At 36.9% G+C, this 19,132-nt stretch overlaps 1 protein-coding gene across 1 annotated transcript; it reads left to right on the forward strand.

The window, feature by feature from the left end:
* The first annotated feature begins 2,008 nt into the window (after positions 1-2,008).
* On the forward strand, positions 2,009-18,143 carry slc7a8b (solute carrier family 7 member 8b). The gene is given in 12 exon segments (XM_051868107.1): positions 2,009-2,044; positions 2,046-2,130; positions 6,393-6,597; positions 6,664-6,815; positions 9,533-9,658; positions 11,768-11,921; positions 14,660-14,783; positions 14,935-15,038; positions 15,126-15,222; positions 16,872-17,021; positions 17,191-17,368; positions 17,478-18,143. Coding segments are annotated over 12 exon segments (1,506 nt in total). The 3' UTR covers positions 17,573-18,143.
* Positions 18,144-19,132: the final 989 nt, after the last annotated feature.

Here is a 19,132-nt window from a genome sequence, read left to right on the forward strand (position 1 = left end):
GGTGTAAGGAAAGTCTTATTTCAAGACTATTTAAAGGGATGCTCAAACAGAGCCACAATATTTACATGAACATTTTAATGCTGAATAAACTACATAACATTTATGTAAAATTGTCTTATGTAAAGAACAGTCACTTTAGCTGATTAAATGTATTTAAAGGGTTAGTTCACCCAAAAATGAAATTTTCTGTCATTAATTACTCACCCTCATGTCATTCCACACCCGTAAGACCTTCGTTCTTCTTCAGAACACAAATTAAGATATTTTTGATGAAATCCGATGACTCAGTGAGGCCTGCATCGCCAGCAATAACACTCCTTTTTCAATGCCCAGAAAGCTACTAAAGACACATTTAAAACAGTTCATGTGACTACAGTGGCTCAACCTTAATGTTATGAAGAGACGAGAATACTTTTGGTGCGCCAAAAATAACAAAATAGCGACTTTATTCAACAATATCTAGTGATGGGCGATTTCAAAACACTGCTTCATGAAGCTTCGAAGCTTTGCGAATCTTTTGTTTTGAATCAGTGGTTCGGAGCACCAAAGTCACATGATTTCAGTAAACGAGGCTTCGTTACTTCAGATTCGTAAAGCTTCATGAAGCAGTGTTTTGAAATCGCCCATCACTAGATATTGTGGTATAAAGTTGCTATTGATTGTGATCCGTCACTTCTTGGTGAGCAACTTTGGAAGACACTACAGAAGACACTTGCTTTATTTTAATTATGAATGTAATTTGATTCTGTGACCTTTTTTCTCTCCAGCTATTCAGAAACACTAATGTCTTTGGAATTAAATTTTACAAGGCATTGCATCATTGTTTTGGTCATCGTTTAAATGAGTCTTGGCTTCTCAAACATCTTAGGGAGTTTCTTGACCGCCACTGATGCCTTTGGCTAACTCGCTGGGTGGTTTGGAAGACATTTTCTCTTACAAATCAGCTTTGCAAGAGGATGCGTTGTGAAAAGCACTCTACAAATAAATTAATATTTCACAGTGGAAATAGACACTGATATGCATGGCTGACTGAGAAGCTTTGTTTTCTGGCCAAAGCTCATTATGGCCCCTAGCAAACATAACTCTGGCCCTATGAAGTGCTGAAGAAATTGTGCCCGTCTCAATATTTCTGGTGGTTGCAGCCTTGTTTTGTGTGTGTTTATTTACAAATCAATGTTCAGATCATCTATGAATTCTAATTATTATTTCATATGCCAAACAACCCCACTCACACTCTTTTCTCAAATGATGTTGGACAGAAATCAAAATTAATCAGCCTTACAAATATATAAATTGAATCATGTTTCTATCTCTATATTTGGAAGCCTATTTCTGACACATAAGAAAAAAGTCATAATTATGAGATTAAAAAGTTGATTCAAAAGTAAAAATTGAGGGGGGAAAAAGTCTTTGGTATATTATAATTATAAAAAGTCAGTTTTTGTCTCATAATTTTGAGTTTTTATCTCATAATTATGATTTAGTATCTTGTAATTTCATGTTTTTATCTCATAATGATGACTTTTTGTCATAATCGTGACTTATGTAAATTATTTTATCTAATAATTTTGACTGTCATAAATATGTTTTACCAAAGCATGAGTTTTTCTTCGATGACAGAAATAGGGTTCCATATATGAACTAACATTCATGCATTCTGTTTACAAATCATTTTTGTAACATACTTTGTCCTCACCTCAACAGGTTTTAATGTCTTTATAATATTCAAATGCTATTTGTTTATCTGATTATGTCCCAGATTAATTTGTTTGTTTGGGTCATAAGAATAAGACTATTGTAATTCCAATGGGCTACTGAATAATAAAAACAAATGTCTTTGTAGTTGTATAATATTGCCTCTGTTACACTCATCTACTAAACTAGACCAAACAAGAGCACTGTGGGCGGGTTTATCAGATTAATACATTAAGTCTGGGGCGGGAGGATAAAGTTTCTGAGACTCTCAACATCAACACTTAAGAACAGAGCCACTGCTGTCTGTGTGAAAATGAGCAGCAGTGGCGCCCGACGCAGGGCTGCTTCAGGTGCCGGACTCAGACACGGACAGAGAACCAGCAGTGGCCTTGAAGAAAGAGATCGGACTCCTCAGTGCGTGTGGTATTATTGTAGGTAAGTCTAAGAAAGTGTGTTTTATGCTTTACCTCTTTACTCTCCTTCCACTTTATATGATAGAAAAATACATGTAGAAGATAAAAAGTAGGCCTATAGTTTTGACCTCTGAATGCATAAAAGATATTTTGAAGACTGTTTTAACAGTTTTTGTCCATTCAGTGAAAGTTAAGGTGGTCCAATGTTGTTTTTATTGTATGGAGGGAATTTTTTTCCCCCTAAAATTTCCTCTTTTGTGTTCCACATAAGAAGAGCAAACAGGTTGTATGATCACATATTGAATAAATATAATATTTAAAAAATTAAAGAAAATTATGTACTGTATATATTATAATACAAAATATATTTATTCACTACACTATGTAATTTAAAGGTGCAGTAAGCAATTTCTGAGAAATGCTGTTGATATTTGAAATCGCCAAAACAAGCACACCCCTACCCAAAAGGAGCACACCCCTATCTTGTTGGCCCCACTCCCAAATTCACATACACGCTATGCAACACAGGCACAGCCCCCTCATTAGTGTATACGCCCCTTAATGCTGATTGGCTGCAAGTGTGTTTTGGTGCTTGGTCCATTTCCAGTGTTGCCAAGTTTGCGTTTTTCCCGCGGAATTGGGCTACTTTAACACTGTTGCCGGGGGTTGAAGCGACCCCAGATAACATGTTATTTATTCCCTGGAATGCGAATTTAACCAGGGAAATCCCACCAAAAACATGGATTTTACCCCACGGAACGCGATTGGGCTAGTTTTGAGTAGCAATTTGGGTCGTTTTGTTGTGAAAACCTGGCAACCCTGAGCATTTCTCAGAATTCACTTACTGCAATGAACGGCCAAAACGCATAAAAAGTTTTTCGTATTTTTTTTAGTTGAAAACGTTGTCGTGTAAAGAGCCTATAAGGGTACGTTTACACGACAACGATATGCTTAAAACAGAGAAGTTTTTCCTTTGAATTTTCTGCGTACAGACGACACCATTGTCAAAACGACCCCCAATCATACGAATCCGTGAAAATGAGTAAAAACGCTGTATTCTGCTGTCAGGCCATTAGATGGCGATGAAACACTGAACGTGTAATGCGCATGTGCATGATGTCATCGTTTTTCACAGATTTGTGTTTTTGTTGTTTACATGGAGACCGTTTTCAAAAACATGCGTTTTCAGACCACCAAAACGCCGTTGTCGTGTAAATGAATGGCCAAAACGCATAAAAAGTTTTTAGTTGAAAACGGTGTCGTGTAAACAGCCCCTCAGAATTCGCTTACTGCACCTTTAAGAGTACCTTTGCACGACAACGATGTACTAAAAACGGAAAAGATTTTTCTTTGTACAGATGACAACATTGTCAAAAAGAGTCCTGTTCACACGGATCCGCGAAAATGACTAATATTATGCATGCACTATATTATGCATGCCAGGCCAGTAGTTATGTCACTTTGTAAAGAAAGCCTTCGCGCCTGCGCACATACGCATTCTTTTTCAGAGCACTCGCGCCAAACGCACATGTCGTCACCGTTTTCACAATTCGCGCTTTTGTAGCTATCATGGAGATGACAACGGTATCTTTTTCAAGAACTTGCACTTTGAAACCCGTTTTCAAATGTTTACGTTTTCAGGCCCCCAAAACGCTGCTGTCGTGTAAATGAACGGCCAAAACGCATAAAAGTTTTACGAGTTTAGTTGAAAACGGTGTCGTGTGTATTGTGTAAACAGCCCCTAAGTGAGAAATACAGTAGGCCGTTTGAACACTGACTCCATCTTACCAGAGCAAATGCAGCGGGGAGTTAAAGCAGGTAGTGCCCAAGGAAGGATTATAAAACGGTGAAGAGATTTATCAGTAGGAGTACGGTGTTAGGTAGCAGGTTTAAACCTAAACTAGGTCACTACATGGCATGTAATTTAGACTTGAATTGAAGCTCACCAACATGTCTTTGCCAGTTTACCTCACTGCTGGGTTAATGCATGTTATCTGAGATTTAAGCTGTTTGGGTTACAGTCGGGTCACTATCTTCCTGGCAATGGTATTGCGTGTGATATTTTGCGTGATTGTTTTAAGATCTTAGGGGTTTCACATACAGTTGTTAAGGATCTGTGTTGTCAGGTTGTTCAGGTTTTGGATGAGTCATAAATTGGATAATTGTTAATATCTCCTCTCATGACTGTGCCCTGGAGAAAGAAAACACCAGAATGCTCAGTTGCCATTGTTCCTGTTTTTGCTTTGGATAAAACACTAGATTGTCCTAAGAAGCTTGGTGAAGGCTAGGATTGACACAGACAAATATGAAGCCCTGAAATGCAAAATAATAATAATAATCTTAAAATTGTTTCAAAAATCTCTATTTTTGTTGTTGATATATTTGTTTTACCCACTCAGAAGTGTTTCCCCCCTGCGTTTTATTTTACATATTATATTTTATATTTTTTTTACAGTTTCAGTTATGTTTTGTTTTTTGGGTAGCAATTTATTTTACAGTGCTGTTCCCCATGTACATACTATGTACTTATAGGAATTGCAATAACTGGGTAATAACTAGGTACTAACTCTCCCTAAACCTAACCTTAACCCATGTAATTTCCTTATAATACCCAGTACTTTCTTATGTAAGTAGAATGTAAGTGGGTCAATTATGAGACAGGTCATTTTTTTTGTCCAAAGGCCTTAATAATAATGAAAAACAAAGATATGACATCCAGAGTATGTAAGGTAGTACAACTAGATCTCTTTTATTGAATTCAAAAGGTTTTAATTATATTTTGCTACATAAAAGTATTTTAATGATTTTGAAGTGTCAAAAGGTCATTCGGTTTAACTGTCCAAAGGCCAATCTAGCCACTTCATTTGTGATTAAAATATCTTAAAATGTAATAAACGTATATATTTTTTATTCTGGCATGATTTTATAACATCATATATCAACATAGTGCAAAATGGTATTAAAATTATGTTTAGAAGTCGTTACTTTGTTATGAGAAAGAATGTCCGGAAAAATGAATTTCATTTATGTCATTTGGAGTAACCAATATAAAGGAAATATTTTGGATCAAGTCATGTGGTCAATATCATGTGACAGGATAAGACATCATTCAGACACCTGCAAAGGACCACATGGTCATGAAGCAAAGTAACTAAATTTGAAAAATTCATGATTTCACTCGCTCATACGCATGTCCCGAAACATCAGGTCATTCGGTACAACCGCTATAAAACATTGAAAATGTTGTAATATTTTAAAAACTTGTACTAAATATAAAATGTTTGATTGTCCTTTTGCTAGCTAGCTAGCAAACTAGCTGTTAGCATTGTTTGAAAAAATCGTCATTCGGTATAACCAAAAATGTCATTCGGTAAAACCGAAATTTTGGTTAAACTGAATGACTTTTTTGGTGACAAATTCGTCCGTCTCGTAAAAAATGACAAAAGCAGTGTTAATTGATTATAAAAATCATATAATCTCATTGTCAACACTTAATTATATCTCCATTATGTTTTTTTTTTACACTTTTTAAAATCTTATTCGTCAATGACCCAAGTACATAATCGCACGTACTGTAAAATAAAGTGCAACCTCGTTTTGTTTCATTTTGCTTGCAAACAATTAACATTTAGTGTTAACTTTGGCTAAAGATTAAATAGTAGAATATAGATTGTTCTGTTCCATGTGTTACACACAGTAGACAAAAATAAATAATGAAGGAAAGAGACTCAGGAAGGTGCTTCAATAATAAATAAAATGCAGCTCAGAGCTTCTAGTACAAGTGGCAGTACAGCTTACTTCATTCATTTTCCCAAATCTCTAGAGAATTCCATCTCTTTTCTGTTTCCAAACAAAGAAACTTTTCACTGGTGAACAGGTGTTAGCAATGAGCATTCTTAATATTTTACAAGACTGGTTAAAACCAGCCCTCAAGGTCACAAAGCACTGAAGAAAACCTTACAAGAGAAGAACACGGAGACAGAGACACGTCTTTTTCAGGATTCTTTGAAATATAGAGAGTTTATGTGATATAAAGAACGGGATATTTATATGTATTTACGGTCACTTTTGATCAATTTAATGCATCCTTGCCAATATATAGCCTATATGTGCTAGTCGTGATATCCAAAACAACTGGCATTAATAGAGAGTTGGATCTACCTTTCTTCTAATTATTGGAACATGATGACTGTGGGGATTTACTTTATTTCAGACACAATCATCAATGAGCTAAAGTCAAGTCCTTCTGTTAATTGCAGCTGCTTGTTTGTTTCTATTTTCCAGGTAACATTATTGGGTCTGGGATCTTTGTAAGTCCAAAGGGTGTATTGGAAAATGCCAGTTCAGTGGGTCTGGCTCTCATAGTGTGGATTCTCACGGGCGTCTTCACTGCCATCAGTGCTCTGTGCTATGCTGAACTGGGAGTCACAATCCCAAAGTCGGGCGGAGACTATTCCTATGTTAAGGACATTTTTGGAGGGCTAGCTGGGTAAGAGCAAGTCATTTTTTAGATGTAATGTAATGTAAGGTCTTACAGGGCTTTTCTTCTGAATAGGTTTCTAAGGCTGTGGATTGCAGTGTTGGTGATCTATCCAACTAACCAGGCTGTGATTGCCCTCACGTTTGCCAATTACGCACTGCATCCTCTCTTCCCTTCATGCTTCCCTCCAGAGAGAGCTCTGGGTCTGCTCGCTGCCATCTGCCTGTGTAAGTAAATGCTTTAGAACATATAAATGACAATATGACTGTCTATGACAACAAGTTTTATCCAAGGGAATCCTGCCTTCATCTTGCTTAACCCACTTGTTTATAATTAAGTGCGTGTGAAGATTGTGTGCGTCTCAATCAGTGCCCTAGTTCACTAGTCAGGGCACTGATCAGGGAGTCAGCCATTTTAAAGGCTGTCTCAATCCTTCCAGTGCACTGACACGCTCACTCCCTAAAAAGTCCCACAATGCACTGTGAAAACCAGGGAGCATTGATGCTCACGACGTTCCCTTAACGGAAGTTCTGAAGCGCGAAACATAAATCACATGAGCCAAGTCACATAATGACACGCGATAGATGTATTTTCAAATACAAACCATTATTTAATTATATTTCAGCATGAACATGCATCGCTAGACAGGTAACGAACATAATAGCAGACATTTAGAATTTATTTACAGCTGAAATGTTGCATGTATATGTAAGTTTTGAGAGGCACTCCTTGATGCAAAACACATTTTCCAGTCCTTTTTGTCTTTAGCCCAGGCGAGACGCTTCTGACGCTGTCTGTTGTTCAAGAGTGGCTTGACACAAGGAATGCGACAGCTGAAACCCATGTCTTGCATACGTCTGTGCGTAGTGGTTCTTGAAGCACTGACTCCAGCTGCAGTCCACTCTTTGTGAATCTCCCCCACATTTTTGAATGGGTTTTGTTTCACAATCCTCTCCAGGGTGCGGTTATCCCTATTGCTTGTACACTTTTTTCTACCACATCTTTTCCTTCCCTTCGCCTCTCTATTAATGTGCTTGGAGACAGAGCTCTGTGAACAGCCAGCCTCTTTTGCAATGACCTTTTGTGTCTTGCTCTCCTTGTGCAAGGTGTCAATGGTCGTCTTTTGGACAACTGTCAAGTTAGCAGTCTTCCCCATGATTGTGTAGCCTACAGAACTAGACTGAGAGACCATTTAAAGGCCTTTGCAGGTGTTTTGAGTTAATTAGCTGATTAGAGTGTGGCACCAGGTGTCTTCAATATTGAACCTTTTCACAATATTCTAATTTTCTGAGATACTGAATTTGGGATTTTCCTTAGTTGTCAGTTATAATCATCAAAATTAAAAGAAATAAACATTTGAAATATATCAGTCTGTGTGTAATGAATGAATATAATATACAAGTTTCACTTTTTGAATGGAATTAGTGAAATAAATCAACTTTTTGATGATATTCTAATTATATGACCAGCACCTGTACATACAAGGCTCACGCGCACACACATAGAGAGAGAGAGGCACGTTTCAGATAGCTCGCGAACTCCAAATTGATTTCTCTTTCGCGTCCTCAATGCACTTGTATGGACACATACACGCATTATGTCAGTCAAAATACCCCTCTCGGCAAGTATTCTCGTAAACACATTTGGTTATGTCTTAATTGAACGAGGTGAGAATTCGGATGTGTATCTATCGGATGTGTGTGTGCATGGGGTCTTACTCTTAAAGTGACAGCAACCTATAAATACCTGCTGTTGTCTGTCATGTAAATCAAACATCAAAACACAGCTTTAAGATTAATCTATATTAAATTTATACAGTGAACAGTGTCATTTTACATTTAATTATTACATTTCTATACACAAAAATTAATACTACAGATAGACCTTATATTTATTTGTAACTTTATGTTGTATTTATCTATTCTTGTAATTGGTGTACAATATTTGTTCTTTTTACAGTATGTTCACTTGCCTTTAATAATGTATTAGTTAGGCTAGTAGTTTCTGCTGTGGTATCGGAGTAGTTAAAGTAATAAATGCAAATTTACCCCCACCCCCCATTTTTTTTTTGTGCTGATCCGAAAAATGATCCGATCCGTGAGTTTTGTGATCCGTTGAACCACTAATATATATATATATATATATATATATATATATATATATATTTCATCAAATTTAATATATATATATATATATATATATATATATATATATTTCATCAAATTTAATATATATATATATATATATATATATATATATATAATTAAAATAAATTAAAATTCAATTAAAATTCTCATCTTTCAAGTTAAGAAAATCATTGCAATTTTTATCAAATAGCCTATAAAAAAAGATTAAATTTTATTCAATTTTAAAAAATAATTAAAATTTTTTTTTTACTTAATGATCCTTGGCTTAACCGCAGGTAACACTTTGAATCAGAAAAGTGTCTTTCCATAACCTGTTCTCGCTCAGGAACTGGTTCTAGATATAGTAATAAATAATTGCGGTTAGTGAACTGAAACATGTCAGCTTTGTGACTCAGGGTGGAAGGGTTTCCAAAGAGCTTGTTCACACAGGTCTGGATTATCCAGAGTTTTCTCTTGCAAGAGCTCAAATGGTACATATTGTGCAAACTGAGAGTTTTCTTAAACCACGTGTTATTGGCTGATTCCAAAGCTGTGGAATAATGTTGTCTGGCAACTTTAATCATTGCAGCTGTTCTTGCTTTATTTTAGTTCTAAAGCTGTAATTTTCATGTTTGTGAGTCTTGCAGCAACATATCAGTATTGACATGAGTGTTTTCAAACAACAGCTTGTTTCTGAATTTTAAGTTAGTCGATATATATAACATATGACTGACTTATTTCCTCTTTCAGTGTAACTTTTCATGGTTACTGTCATCAATTTGAATTTGAATGAATATAGTTTGTTCTTTTCCCTGTAGTGCTGTTAACTTGGATCAACTGCTTCAGTGTCCGCTGGGCGACGCATGTACAGGATGTGTTCACCACAGGCAAGCTCCTCGCCCTCTGCCTCATCATCGTTATGGGCATCGTGCAGATCTGCAAGGGTAAATTATAACAGTACAGTCCATGGTGCAGTGTTCATTCATTAATGTCACTCAGATGAACATATTTTACTTGTATTGTTTTCTATATTTTAAAAAATGTCAGGTTGCCTCCTTATATTTAGCATATTTTCTGGTTACATATACAGTATGACAATAACTCATTCCAGTATTATTTCATTCAGTTCCTGTTTTCCAAATTTTTTATGTCTTACCTGCAGTCATAAATAATGAAGCAATTTTCTTTCTTTCTAATCAACCTCACCATAAATCACCAAACAGTCAAGTTGAGTTTTTCCTTAAAATTGATGACAGTGACACAAATGTATTATTCTAAAATGTTTCTAGTTCTTGACATTTCCAGAACATATTCTTTAATTATTTATGCATTATCAGCAAAAACAAAAAAAAAAACATGAAGTACATGTGTTCATGTACGTAAATACTGGCATTTCGTAGAGTGAGATGTGCAATTTTTAATATGTAATTTGTATTTTCTACAAAGAAGATGTTTCTGACAGAACATTAATATACCCTCCATAATATAAAATGTGTGTGTGTGTGTGTGTGTGTGTGTGTGTGTGTGTGTGTGTGTGTGTGTGTGTGTGTGTGTGTGCGTGCGTGTGCGCATGTGCGTATGTGTGTGTATGAGTGTGTATGTGTGTGTGTGTGTGTGTGTCTGTTCAGTCACTGTGATTTTGCCAAGTAAGACATGTTCCTGGATAAACATATTTTGTTGATCCTGGAACAACATTCCAATGAACCAGTCAGATTTAAGGGACAAGTTTACAGTTTATGTCAAGTTTAGGCTTGCAATCAGGGTTAGGTGCTTCTACATCAGTGTTATTCACCTATCTTTCCCCTCTGATTTTAGGGATAAGTTATGGGTAGGATTAGGTTTAGGGGTAGGAATAGGGTTAAGACTAAATTTTCAGACTGGAATGTTGTTCCAGGATCAACAAAATATGTTTATCCAGGAACATGTCTTACTTGGCAAAATCACAGTGACCGTGTGTGTGCGTGTGTGGGTGAGTGTGTGTGTGTGTGTGTGTGTGTGTGTGTGTGTTTGATGTGTATGTGGTTCACGTATTCCTAAAATGTCCCCAGGATGGCAATACCAGGAATCTTGTTGACATTTTTTGGTCCTCATGAGGAAAACAGCTTATAAATCATACTAAATGATGTTTTTTGAAAATGTAATAATGCAGAAAGTTTACTGAGGGTTGTGTTTAGGTTTAGGGGATAGAATATACAGTTTATACAATAGAAAATTATGTCTATGGAAAGTCCCCATAAAACATGGAAACATTTTGTTTTTGAAAGAGTCCTTTTTGCTGCAAGTCTGCATTTATTTGTTCAGAAATGCAGTAAAAAAAAACAATATTGTGAAATATTATAATTTGAAATAAATGTTTTCTATTTTAATATATTTTACATGTAATCTATGTGATTTTCTGTCATCAGTGTCACATGATCCTTCAGAATTAATTCTAATATGCAGATTTGGTGCTCAAGACACATTTATTATTATCAGTGTTGAAAACAGTTGCGCTGCTTCATATATTTGTGGTTGTCGTGATGGCCTCGTAATATTTTTTTTACCACTGCCATAAACATATTAGCAAAAATAAATACAGTCTAAATTATGTATCAGAGCAAGGAAACAACGAAAGCTTGTTTAACTCATGTGAAGCATTAGATGTGAACATAAAGGGCTTGAATATAAGAGGGCAGGCATTAAGCTAAGAGTATTACATAGGCATTCTTTTCATATTTGACCCATTTTAGCACTATAAACAAAAGAGCACAAATCCATTAAGCACAGACATGAAGTCGACTGTCATGCTGGGCCGTTTGTAGTCTGCTGCTTTCATGTGCTTGATATCCCAAGGACAATAAAGGAGCGCTGAATGCCTTCTCAAACAAATCCTCGAAGAAAGAACCATTGATTTTGATAATGGAAACTGTACTCTACAGTGTATAATATGCTTTCCTGCAGCAAATGAAGAATATAACTCATCATGCAGTAGTTAATACAACTTTCTCCATTCATTTGGATACTCTCTACATATTAATTCAGGCATAAAATGCCTCTGTGTTTTGTGTCTCCAGGTCATTTTTATTGGTTGGAGCCAGAACATGCATTTCAGCCTTTCCAGCCCTATGACATGGGCCGCATTGCACTCGCTTTCCTCCAGGGCTCCTTCGCTTATGCAGGCTGGAACTTTCTTAACTATGTAACAGAAGAGCTCGTCGACCCCTACAGGTACACTGTCATTGGTCAGGGATGATGTACAGTCAGCCGGTCACAAAATAAAAGCAAAAAACAGCCAATGTTATTCGCAGATACGTGTTACATCCGCCAGCTGGAGTGGCCATGATCTCCATCAGAGGGCACTCCTCCCGTCTCCTTTGCTTTCCCATCATGAACTACATTTCCTATAACCCATTGCCTCGGCTCATTATGGTCTGAATAATTCCACTTGTGTGCAATTAACTCGTTTGTGTTTGAACACAAATTAAGATATTTTTGATGAAATCCGAGAGGTTTTTCATGGTTTTTTCATGACATGCAAGAAAAAAAATGTAAACGTACATACGATTTACTGATTTGTTCCCTTGATTTATAAATCATGCGCATGATTGTCTGGGGCTCATGTCCGGGGCTCCGTAGTTTTTTTTTTATCTCCCATAGAAAGGTACTAAAGACATGGTTAAAATAGTCAACATGACTACAGTGGTATGTTATGAAGTGATGAGAATACTTTTTGTGGGCAAAAACAAAACAAAAATAATGACTTTATTCAACAATCTCTTCTCTTCCCTGTCATTATCCTTACGCAGGTGATGCAATAAGCACAGTGAAGCGCTTCTGTGTTTACGTCCGAATGCCGGCTCAGTAGAACCTGGAAGTGCTGCAATGTGTCTACAACGTAAACTGCGTAGAAGAATGACAGGGGAGAGAGAAATTGAATGAAGTTGTTATTTTTGTTTTGTTTTTGCGCACAAAAAGTATTCTCTTCGCTTCATAATATTAAGGTTGAACCACTGCTGTCTCATGGACTATTTTAAGGATGTCTTTACTACTTTTCTGGACCTTGAATGTGATAATTTCGTTGCTTTCTATGGGAGATGAAAAAACCTCTTGGATTTTATCAAAAATATCTTAATTTTTGTTGAATGAAGGTCTTACGGGTTTGGAACGACATGAGTGTGAGTAATTAATTACAGAAATTTCATTTTTGAGTGAACTAACCCTTTAATAATTGACTTGAGTAGTTAAAAAAATATTTTGGGTGAGCTGTTTAACCACTACGTTCTGTTCAGGGTCTCTGAGACCCCAGTTATAAATCATGATTAAATGCAATAGAGGTGTGACGTGCATTCAGCTTCTGTCTGGTGTTGAGGTTAGAGTTGACTCAAAACTGTTCTACTGAATCCTAAATAAGTGTACACACACACACACACACACACACACACACACTCTCTCTCTCAAAATACAGTTGTTTGTGTGTCTTGATCTCCTGCTGAGAGCCCTCGAAGTGACAGGATAATTATTTCCCTTTTATGCATCAGGTGGGGTCGCGAAGCGCCAATTTTTTCAAACCAGCTGACCTTCCGATACTGCATGAAGTTCAAAGCTTCAAACGTCATCAATCACATGGTATTGTCATTTCGATACAAGCATTGATATAGTATGTGATACAATAGTGCTTTGAACACTGCGTCAGAGCATCGGAGCCTCAGGATCAACCGTCCCATCACTAGTTTTCACTCACTCATTGCAAAGTCTTGTTGGCGTTACACTGCATTTCTGAGCGCTTTATCCTGGTTCCCATGTTATGGTCTCCCTGGATTTGCCTGTGCATTAGACTTTTGTTATTATCTGGATAGTTTGCTCTGTGGACCTTCTGCCTGCTATTTGGATTATGATTGTGGATTTCCCTTATTAAAGCAACCAAAGTCTCGGAGCAGTACGTGACAATATGTCATTTTCCACAACCCTAAAATAAATATTAAAGGGTTAGTTCACCCAAAAATAAAAATTCTGTCATTAATTACTCACCCTCATGTCGTTCCACACCCGTAAGACCTTCGTTCATCTTCAGAACACAAATTAAGATATTTTTGATGAAATCCGGTGGCTCAGTGAGTCCTCCATTGACATCAAGATAATTAACACATTCAGATGCCCAGAAAGCTACTAAAGACATATTTAAAACAGTTCATGTGACTACAGTGGTTCAACCTTAATGTTATGAAGCGACGAGAAGACTTTTTGTGCGCCAAAAAAAACAAAATAACGACTTTCTCACATTCAACAATATCTAGTGATGGGCGATTTCAAAACACTGCTTCATGAAGCTTTACAAATCTTTTGTTTCGAATCAGTGGTTTGGAGCGTGGAGTGAATCAGAGTGGTGAGAAGCCATAGGAAGGAAAAATCACAAATGTGATCTTTTAATATCTCCATTTGTCTCCTAGACATCATTGAAATTGAATGGAAAGTAAATGGAGACTTTTGGCAACTAATCTGCTTCTCACATTTGTCTGCTGAGAAAGAAATCTCATCTATCAAGTAAATTCATGTATCTCCTCTCCAGTTTCAGAGGAAGTTTCAACAGTATCTCAAACTCTTTGGGTTTATCTAGAAACCAATACTAAAAAATCAGAGATTTCTAAAGTACTACTCATCAAATTCTTCCAAGAAAAAAGTTAATGGGGCTATGTGATTTTATTGTGTTTGTTGTATGTCTGTGATTTGTATCTGTTTTTATTTCTCCTGAGGCATGTTATGAGAAACATCTGAGACAGCGTGAACACCACTGAGAATGCTGTTAATTTTTTCTGAGAACATGCTGACATTTTTAAGATCATTAATGTATAACTACTGGGGTTTAGTACTGTACATAATATACATTTTTAAACACAGTAGAATTCCCGCTCGGGCTTTGCCCAAAAAATTAAACCGAGATTCAACCCATGTTGTAATTTTCTTTACAGGAATCTGCCTCGTGCAATCTTCATCTCAATCCCTCTGGTCACTTTTGTCTATGTATTTGCGAATATTGCGTATGTTACAGCTATGAGCCCTCAGGAACTGCTGGCCTCCAATGCTGTTGCTGTGGTGAGAACCTTTTTGACTTCTTCCTTCATTATTCATCAGTAGATCTGACTGACTTATCTGACATTATTGCTGAACGCCTGTTTAAAAGTGATCGGTTTTCACATTTCTCTTTGACCTCTGTGCCTTCTTTGTGTCCTTTTATCTCCATCAGACGTTTGGTGAAAAGCTGCTCGGGGTGATGTCATGGATCATGCCCGTCTCTGTGGCTCTTTCCACCTTCGGAGGGGTCAACGGTTCCCTTTTCACGTCATCTAGGTCAATCTTAAAGTTTTATTTCTCATTTGCTCCTCCTGCATTGCATTTTCAGCATTATCAGGTTGGTTGACAGTTGGTCTTTCTCAGGTTGTTCTTTGCAGGTGCGAGGGAGGGTCATCTTCCCCGTCTGCTGGCAATGATTCATGTGAACCGCTGTACACCCATCCCTGCTTTGCTTTTCACTGTGAGCTCTTTATTTCTTTCCCTAAATTATGTACAAACCCGATTCCAAAAAAGTTGGGACACTGTACAAATTGTGAATAAAAAAGGAATGCAATAATTTACAAATCTCATAAACTTATATTTTATTCACAATAGAATATAGATAACATATCAAATGTTGAAAGTGAGACGTTTTGAAATGTCATGCCAAATATTGGCTCGTTTTGGATTTCATGAGAGCTACACATTCCAAAAAAGTTGGGACAGGTAGCAATAAGAGGCCGGAAAAGTTAAGTGTACATATAAGGAACAGCTGGAGGACCAATTTGCAACTTATTAGGTCAATTGGCAACATGATTGGGTATAAAAAGAGCCTCTCAGAGTGGCAGTGTCTCTCAGAAGTCAAGATGGGCAGAGGATCACCAAAAATAATGGAGCAATATCAGAAAGGAGTTTCTCAGAGAAAAATTGCAAAGAGTTTGAAGTTATCATCATCTACAGTGCATAATATCATCCAAAGATTCCGAGAATCTGGAACAATCTCTGCGTGTAAGGGTCAAGACCGGAAAACCATACTGGATGCCCGTGATCTTCGGGCCCTTAGACGGCACTGCATCACATACAGGAATGCTACTGTAATGGAAATCACAACATGGGCTCAGGAATACTTCCAGAAAACATTGTCGGTGAACACAGTCCACCGTGCCATTCGCCGTTGCCGGCTAAAACTCTATAGGTCAAAAAAGAAGCCATATCTAAACATGATCCAGAAGCGCAGGCATTTTCTCTGGACCAAGGCTCATTTAAAATGGACTTTGGCAAAGTGGAAAACTGTTCTGTGGTCAGACGAATCAAAATTTGAAGTTCTTTTTGGAAAACTGGGACGCCATGTCATCCGGACTAAAGAGGACAAGGACAACCCAAGTTGTTATCAGCGCTCAGTTCAGAAGCCTGCATCTCTGATGGTATGGGGTTGCATGAGTGTGTGTGGCATGGACAGCTTACACATCTGGAAAGGCACCATCAATGCTGAAAGGTATATCCAAGTAGAACAACATATGCTCCCATCCAGACGTTGTCTCTTTCAGGAAAGACCTTGCATTTTCCAACATGACAATGCCAGACCACATACTGCATCAATTACAACATCATGGCTGCGTAGAAGAAGGATCCGGGTACTGAAATGGCCAGCCTGCAGTCCAGATCTTTCACCCATAGAAAACATTTGGCGCATCATAAAGAGGAAGATGCGACAAAGAAGACCTAAGACAGTTGAGCAACTAGAAGCCTGTATTAGACAAGAATGGGACAACATTCCTATTCCTAAACTTGAGCAACTTGTCTCCTCAGTCCCCAGACGTTTGCAGACTGTTATAAAAAGAAGAGGGGATGCCACACAGTGGTAAACATGGCCTTGTCCCAACTTTTTTGAGATGTGTTGATGCCATGAAATTTAAAATCAACTTATTTTTCCCTTAAAATGATAAATTTTCTCAGTTTAAACATTTGATATGTCATCTATGTTGTATTCTGAATAAAATATTGAAATTTGAAACTTCCACATCATTGCATTCCTTTTTTATTCACAATTTGTACAGTGTCCCAACTTTTTTGGAATCGGATTTGTAAAAATGTGTTTGTATTTTAAACAAATACTGGTTTATTTTATAGTGTTTATCAACTCTGCTGATGTTGTGCACCAGCGACATATACACCCTCATCAACTATGCTGGTTTCATCAACTACCTGTTTTATGGAGTCACTGTTGCCGGGCAGATTGTGCTTCGCATCAAAGAGCCAGACATACATCGGCCAATCAAGGTAAGACTAATCTTATTGACTTTGTTTTGTAGTTTTGACATAAACCTCAAGAGTTCTCAGATCCCAGCATTCGCTGTGAACAGTAATTATGTATAATTATAGATTTCTTTCTTTCTTTGTACTGTGCATTTGTAGCCCTTCACTGTAATCAACAGGTTTCTCTCCACAGGTGAGCTTGGCATGGCCAGTAATTTTCCTGATTTTCTGGGCATTCCTGCTGATCTTCTCTCTGTACTCGGAGCCTCTGGTGTGCGGCATCGGTCTGGCCATCATGTTGTCAGGTGTTCCTGTGTATCTATGTGGCGTATATTGGGAAAACAAGCCCAAGAGCTTCAGATCTTTTGTTGGTATGTCTTAAGATGATTTACAAATGTCAATTACATTTGCATTAGACCACACAGGTTATGAATGAGGCCTGCAGAGGCTACTAAAGACTGCTGTTTTCTGTCTACATAGCTAAAGTGACACACTTGGGGCAGAAGCTGTGCATGGCGGTTTATCCCACTGAGGAGGACAGAGGTGGAAATGAAGACAAAGAGGAAGCTGGATAGGATTACATGAAGTAACTTTATCCATTGATGGATTATTATTCAACAGCTAATCTTAAGCAATATGAGTTTGGTAGGTTTTGAAAATGCAAAACAAACAGGCACACAACTGTGGAGAGTAATTTAATAATTTAAAAGTATTTCTTTTCATTTGTAAGACTGGCCTTAAGAAATGTCCTTGGTGCAATACTGCCACCCACTGGCAAGATTATTAGAGGCAATATAAATATTGGGTTATAACAACACTTGTTGTTATAGCATACTTCCACAAATAATTACTGAGTAATATTAATTAACTACATGTACTTACTATATGGTTGAGGTTTAGTTTAGATTTAGTTGATTGTAATTATGCATCAATTACTGTACTATAGTAAATGCTTGTAACTTCAGTAACTCACCTTAAAATAAAGAGTTACCAAATATTGTTGCTGCCACTGATACAGAGAATTTTGTATTTTTATATTGAGCATATTATTTGATGTTTTCTTGATCATTGTCTAGTGTTTGTATTCCCTAAATTACTATTTTAAAATTGCTGAATTATTGTGGTGAAAATAAACACATTTTTGCATTTGTTGTGTGCAGTTGTTTAACTTTTATTCACATTTAAGACTTTTTGAAAATACATTTTGATCCAAAGCAACAGAAACAGCAAATGAGGAAAGAAAGAAAGAAAGAAAGAAAGAAAGAAAGAAAGAAAGAAAGGAATCTGTATAATAAATGTGTGTTATTTACCAGCATGGAATCTTGCCAGCATGGAAAATGTCTGTAATTTAGGAGTAAATGGGAAGAATAGCCTGCTGTGTTACACAACCCACATCCTACACCCTGCTTTCATGGTGGACAAGGACAACAAAACACATCCAGATCTCTGTTACACTGTTGGCCTTTACAGAATAGTGAAGGTAAGGTAAACCAGCACCATTTGTTGACTGGAGAACTTAAACTTTACTTTAAACTGTCCCATTTCAGCACTATAGGGCCTTTATCAAGGTTTAAATATATAAAAGAAATGCATTTAATACAAACTAAAGCAACGTTTAAAATCAAAATGTGATAGTTAGAATTGACCCAGAATGTGTGACGTCTACCAGTTAAAAATACATTATATAATATGCTACACAATGTCCTGCTATTATACAGACCCACAGTGTTTAAAACAGTGTGACTTTATTTCACTACAGTCATGTCCATTCTTAGGAAAACAAGTGAGATCTACACCCCAATCCCTCAATGCACAGTGCTGTCTAAGATCACCTCCTGAACAAATACTGGATAAATGAATGTCAGTTGTGTTTCTTACTAGTGGTTCATCAGACACTATACTTATTTATTTTCTAGTCACTATCCCGACAGTGTGACAAATGACTACTGCTCTATCAACAAATTGTAAACTTTTGTCATTCTATGTGGATCTGGGGCTCAGATATCAACTTTTCACTTCCTACTAGTACAGCCTATTCCAGTTTACCTAGTTCCTTTTTTTAATGAGAGACTAGTATCTAATATATCCCAGTAACTTCTACCCAATGAACAGTTACACCACTGTTCAAAAGTTTA

The sequence above is a fragment of the Ctenopharyngodon idella genome, chromosome 2 (assembly GCF_019924925.1).
Source record: "Ctenopharyngodon idella isolate HZGC_01 chromosome 2, HZGC01, whole genome shotgun sequence".
Lineage (NCBI taxonomy): Eukaryota > Metazoa > Chordata > Actinopteri > Cypriniformes > Xenocyprididae > Ctenopharyngodon > Ctenopharyngodon idella.